At 45.2% G+C, this 6,473-nt stretch overlaps 1 protein-coding gene across 1 annotated transcript; it reads right to left on the reverse strand.

Annotated features, from left to right (window-relative positions):
- Positions 1 to 176: 176 nt before the first annotated feature.
- Positions 177 to 4,740, reverse strand: LOC141095533 (Fanconi anemia group A protein homolog). The gene is made up of 8 exons (XM_073581581.1): positions 4,723 to 4,740; positions 1,616 to 1,762; positions 1,380 to 1,492; positions 1,168 to 1,303; positions 934 to 990; positions 725 to 833; positions 381 to 447; positions 177 to 306 (listed from the first exon to the last, which is right to left on the reverse strand). Exons 1-8 carry the CDS (start codon positions 4,738 to 4,740, stop codon positions 177 to 179), a joined length of 777 nt encoding a protein of 258 aa, XP_073437682.1.
- Positions 4,741 to 6,473: the final 1,733 nt, after the last annotated feature.

A 6,473-nucleotide genomic window follows, 5' to 3' on the forward strand; every position in this document is an offset into this window, starting at 1 on the left:
AAAAACCGCAGGGCAAAACCGCAGAGCAATCCGCAGGTAAAACCGCAGGTCTTTTGACCTGCGGTTTCGCCTGCGGATTTTACAAAATCCGCGCGGATGAATCCGCACATAATCCGCAGCGTGTGCACACAGCCTCAGGGTTCCTGTGCGCCGACCACATATTACTGATTCTGAGATTACTCTACCTGACCCCGGACTGGATTTCCATCTACAAAAAGCTGGAGGAATCTGCCATACAGCTCCAGCGTCACACACACAAAGTCCTGCTGCAATACCGTCCTCTCCACGGGAAGACAAGGAGCCAAACTGTAACCAGAGGTGGAAACATAAGACGTCTGCAATATGGAGGATACCATGACCCCCCCTGCCAGATAACACACCTGAAGAAAGCCAGCGGAAGCAGATCACGCAGGGCGTCCGGGGCAGTCTGCTGCAGAAGGGTCACGTCTGCAAGAAAATGCCTTTATATTAGCATCTCATCCTGCAGAATCCTATAATACGGCATGAATATGCACATTTTGGAGCCTGCACGCTACGTTCTTCCTCGTCAATGTATATACATTTGTAGATCCCAACTGAAGAATCTGCAATGTGGAAGTTGCCAAGATGGTTGTATAATGACTGCAAGGTCTAGACACCTCCACAATTATGTAGGTTTGGGGGGTCCGGATGCTAAAATGCTTCCGAATGGCTGAGATCCCACAAGGTCATTGCTCCTACTCACGTTTCTCCTTGGTGGGCTGAAAGGCCGTCACCCAGCTGCCCCCGTTTGCTTCCAGGCAACGTATAGTGGACAGACAATTTTCTTGCGCTTTTTTAGTTCTTTCTCCTTCCTATCAGAACATAAGAGAAATCCATTATACATCTTTTCAGTTCCATTCTTTCTTTAAAGTTTATATATATGAAAATGAAGGTAAAATATCAGTGCGTCACCTCCAGTAACACAGGGATGAGGTCCAGAACGGAAAAGAACAGAAGAGAATCCAACATCTGCAAGGAAAATGGAGAAGGTTTCTGAGGCAAATGGTGCTGCAATTACAGTATGATATTTTAGATGTCGTCTATAGCACCTGACACATGCACTAAATCACCGCTGCAGCAGCTGAGTCTTCCTACCCAGAAACCTCTTGTTCATTTGCAGTATGACCATCATTGCATTCTTATCACCTGAACGTGTTTTCTGCCAAGTAATTGTAATATTTCCTCATGTGCCATCTTTTTCCTTCTCATGGTGAAATGCAGGACGGCGGCTGATAACCACGCGGTGTCGGTGAGGGGCAGAGATGTGCAATGTGCGAGGCATCTGATGATCCAGAGACAAATGATTAGTGTCTGTGGTGCCGGGATTCCAGTGACGGAGATGACAACCTGTCACCTACCTGTCCACATCACTCTGTATGTCCCTCAGCACCTCAATCTGTTTCGGCAGGTCCCCTCCATGCAGACGGCTCCACTGACTCTCAATGGCAGGCCCCAGCCTTGGCCACCAAAGCTACAGCAAAAAAAAAAAAAAAAATCACACAAATCGAATATAGGGGTTGTGTGATCTTTTTTGATGCGTCCATTCTCCAATTTTCAGGATGCGCTCCTGAAGATTGACGTGGCATGGTCGCACCACCTGCTTGAACTGAGCTCTCTGCCATTCTATTGCATTGAAGCCGGATCCAGCCAGTTTCAGAGCAGCGCTAGTTAGCTTTATAGCAAACTGGCCACCACTGATAGACGGCAGAGGTGGTCGGTAAGGTAGACATCGAGCAGTAAACTATGGAATTAAAAATGCAGACATACCGCAGTAGATGTCAGGATGATGGGACATTGTGCATAAGCGGTACGGAGTATGCAATTCACTGCATCACTCGGATCCTAGCACAAGAAGTTTGGGACCACCAGAAGTCTTCCTAGATCTAGCCGTCCAGCCAAACTGAGCAAACGTGGGAGAAAAGCCTTGGTGAGAGAGGTAAAGAAGAACCCCAAGATCACTGTGGCTGAGCTCCACAGATGGAGTAGGGAGAAAGTTCCACAAAGTCACCTATTACTGCAGCCCTCCACCAGTCGGGCCTTTATGGCAGAGTGGCCCAATGGAAGCCTCTCCTCAGTGCCAGACATATGAAAGCCTGCATAGAGTTTGCTAAAAAAACACATGAAGGACTCCCAGACTATGAGAAATAAGATTCTCTGGTCTGATGAGACGAAAATAGAACTTTTTGGTGATAATTCTAAGCGGTATGTGTGGAGAAAACCAAGCACTGCTCATCACCTGCCCAATACAATCCCAACAGTGAAACATGGTGGTGGCAGCATCCTGCTGTGGGGGTGTTTTTCATCGGCAGGGACAGGACGACTGGTTGCCATTGAAGGAAACATGAATGCAGCCATGCACATAGATATTCTGGATGAAAACCTCTTCCAGAGTGCTCTGGATCTCAGACTTGGCCGAAGGTTCACCTTCCAACAAGACAATGACCCTAAGCACACAGCTACAGTTGTGGCCAAAAGTATTGACAACCCTGCAATTCTGTCAGATAATACTCAGTTTCTTCCTGAAAATGATTGCAAACACAAATTCTTTGGTATTATTACCTTCATTTCATTTGTCTTAAATGAAAAGGCACAAAAGAGAATGAAGCAAAAAGCAAAACATTGATCATTTCACACAAAACTCCAAAAATGGGCCAGACAAAAGTATTAGCACCCTCAGCCTAATACTTGGTTGCACAACCTTTAGCCAAAATAACTGCGACCAACCGCTTCCGGTAACCATCAATGAGTTTCTTACAATGCTCTGCTGGAATTTTAGACCATTCTTCTTTGGCAAACTGCTCCAGGACCCTGATATTTGAAGGGTGCCTTCTCCAAACTGCCATTTTTAGATCTTTCCACAGGTGTTCTATGGGATTCAGGTCTGGACTCATTGCTGGCCACCTTAGAAGTCTCCAGTGCTTTCTCTCAAACCATTTTCTAGTGCTTTTTGAAGTGTGTTTTGGGTCATTGTCCTGCTGGAAGACCCATGACCTCTGAGGGAGACCCAGCTTTCTCACACTGGGCCCTACATTATGCTGCAAAATTTGTTGGTAGTCTTCTGACTTCATAATGCCATGCACACTGTCAAGCAGTCCAGTGCCAGAGGCAGCAAAGCAACCCCAAAACATCAGGGAACCTCCGCCATGTTTGACTGTAGTGACCGTGTTCTTTTCTTTGAATGCCTCTTTTTTTTCTCCTGTAAACTCTATGTTGATGCCTTTGCCCAAAAAGCTCTACTTTTGTCTCATCTGACGAGAGAACATTCTTTCAAAACGTTTTAGGCTTTTTCAGGTAAGTTTTGGCAAACTCCAGCCTGGCTTTTTTATGTCTCGGGGTAAGAAGTGGGGTCTTCCTGGGTCTCCTACCATACAGTCCCTTTTCATTCAGACGCCGACGGATAGTACGGGTTGACACTGTTGTACCCTCGGACTGCAGGGCAGCTTGAACTTGTTTGGATGTTAGTCGAGGTTCTTTATCCAACATCCGCACAATCTTGTGTTGAAATCTCTTGTCAATTTTTCTTTTCCGGCCACATCTAGGGAGGTTAGCCACAGTGCCATGGGCTTTAAACTTCTTGATGACACTGCGCACGGTAGACACAGGAACATTCAGGTCTTTGGAGATGGACTTGTAGCCTTGAGATTGCTCATGCTTCCTCACAATTTGGTTTCTCAAGTCCTCAGACAGTTCTTTGGTCTTCTTTCTTTTCTCCATGCTCAATGTGGTACACACAAGGACACAGGACTGAGGTTGAGTCAACTTTAATCCATGTCAACTGGCTGCAAGTGTGATTTAGTTATTGCCAACACCTGTTAGGTGCCACAGGTAAGTTACAGGTGCTGTTAATTACACAAATTAGAGAAGCATCACATGATTTTTCGAACAGTGCCAATACTTTTGTCCACCCTCTTTTTTATGGTTGGTGTGGAATTATATCCAATTTGGCTTTAGGACAATTATTTTTGTGTTTTTTCATTTAAAACAAATTAAATGAAGATAATAATACCAAAGAATTTGTGTTTGCAATCATTTTCAGGAAGAAACTGAGTATTATCTGACAGAATTGCAGGGGTGTTAATACTTTTGGCCACAACTGTAAAATAACAAAGGAGTGGCTTCAGAATAACTCTGTGACCATTCTTGACCGGCCCAGCCAGAGCCCTGACCTAACCCCAATTGAGCATCTCTGGAGAGACCTGAAAATGGCTGTCCACCAACGTTCACCATCCAAGCTGACGGAACTGGAGAGGATCTGCAAGGAAGAATGGCAGAGGATCCCCAAATCCAGGGGTGAAAAACTTGTTGCATCATTCCCAAGAAGACCCATGGCTGTACTAGCTCAAAAGGTGCTTCTACTCAATACTGAGCAAAGGGGCTGAATACTTGCGACCATGTGATATTTCAGTTTTTCTTTTTTTAATAAATTTGCAAATATTTCTATATTTCTGTTTTTTTCAGCCAAGATGGGGTGCAGAGTGCACACTAATGAGAAAAAAATGAACTTTTTTGAATTTACCAAATGGCTGCAATGAAACAAAGAGTAAAAAAAAAAAAAGGGGTCTGAATATTTTCCGTACCCACTGTAGGTTCTTCCCCTGAAACATATCAGCTTCCATATTGGGAATGCATGCACGTTTTAGCCGAGTGTGCACATGTATGGACAACTGGATGGAGCTGGAGGGAAACTAAATCCAAACTTACCTTCTGATATAAGGTCATTAGCAGCGGCCGTGTTTTTGCAAAACTCCACCTCCCTGCAATCGTATGGTGTCAGCAGACACTGTGTGCAGAATGACAGCAAAAGGGAAATGACTGAAGCCATGACATAAAGTGTACAAGAACTGTGTCCGCAAATACTATATGGCCCCCATCTATATGGATCCCTCAGATTGGACCCCCCACATATCAATGTGATACCATCTCCAACCATGCACATGACAGTCCGACTCCAGCGCAACTGCATCGTCTAATCTGAGTCTGACCCCATCCTACATTCTTTACACTGCTTTTTTTTGGGTGCACTTAAAAAAAAAAACCTAAGAGTGGAAAAAGAACATTAGTGTGTATACACATACATTATACTCTGCATCATCTGATTTCTGCTTTCCACCTCACTTTAGAAATTGAAATCAATAAACAGATTGGTTAGATGTGTTGGGCGGCTATGTCTATTTTTCCTGACCTTCCCATAGGTGTCGGGAGTCATATTCATGACTTACCCAGAGGTGATCACTCAGGCAGCATGATGGCCCAGTGGTTAGCGCTGCTGCTATCCAACGCTGGTGCCCTGGGTTCAACTCTGACTGAGGACAATGAGATTCCTCCTCTCAGTTGTACTTTAGAAATTGCAAATGGACCTGCTCTAGTTTTTCCTGATCTTCCCATTGGTGCTGGTAGTAATATCAATTACTTTGCCGAAGCTTATCTTCTGAGCAGCATGGTGGCCCAGTGGAAAGCGCTGGTGCTTTGCAGCATGTGAGTCCAGGGTTCAAATCCCACCATGGATGACATCTGCAAGGAGTTTGTATGTTCTCCCTGTGCTCAGGTGGTCTGCCACCCATGCTCCAAAGACATACAGGTAGGGACTAATGATGGTGTTACCTGTGCAGCATCCAGGAGGGCTGCTTGCCCCCTTCATTGGGCAAGTAGCCCCAGTCCTTATTGGATGAATGTGCTGATACAAGTGATTGGCTTGTATATAAGCAGCTCAGGTGCACCTGAGCTGTCGCCTTATTTTAAAAATGTATTGTATGTGCTTTAAAATAAAATTTCTAACTTTATAAAAAGGTGACAGCTCAGGTGCACCTGAGCTGCTTATATACAAGCCAATCACTTGTATGAGCACATTCATCCAATAAGGACTGAGGCTACTTGCCCAATGAAGGGGGCAAGCAGCCCTCCTGGATGCTGCACAGTTAACACCATCATTAGTCCCTACCTGTATGTCTTTGGAGTATGGGTGGCAGACCACCTGAGCACAGGGAGAACATACAAACTCCTTGCAGATGTCATCCATGGTGGGATTTGAACCATGGACTCCATGATGCAAAGCACCAACGCTTTCCACTGGGCCACCATGCTGCTCAGAAGTTAAACTTCAGCAAAGTCATTGATATTACTACCAGCACCTATCAGGAAAAACTAGAGCAGGTCCATTTGCAATTTCTAAAGTAGACCTGAGAGGAGGAATCTCATCATCATCATGTGTTGAACCCAGGGCACCAGCGTTGGACAGCAGCAGCACTAACCACTGGGCCATCATGCTGCCTGAGTGCTAACCTCTGAGTAAGTCATCTATATGACTCTCAGCACCGATGGGAAGGTCTGGAAAAACTAGAGCAGGTCCATTTGCAATTTCTAAAGTACAACTGAGAACTAGAATTACTCCAACCTCAGTCAGGATTGAACTAAGGACCCAAGCAATGAAAGGTAACCACACTAACCCCTGAGCC

This window comes from Dendrobates tinctorius, unplaced genomic scaffold (genome assembly GCF_039654945.1).
Source record: "Dendrobates tinctorius isolate UK_male_01 unplaced genomic scaffold, ASM3965494v1 ptg000009l, whole genome shotgun sequence".
NCBI classification, from domain to species: Eukaryota; Metazoa; Chordata; class Amphibia; order Anura; family Dendrobatidae; genus Dendrobates; species Dendrobates tinctorius.

Coding starts and splice junctions, on each gene's coding strand:
- LOC141095533 (XM_073581581.1), bottom strand. Junction 1,304..1,379: donor ATACAGAGTGATGTGGACAG/GTAGGTGACAGG, acceptor CTGGATCATCAG/ATGCCTCGCACATTGCACAT. Junction 307..380: donor CTTCCGCTGGCTTTCTTCAG/GTGTGTTATCTG, acceptor CTCTGGTTACAG/TTTGGCTCCTTGTCTTCCCG.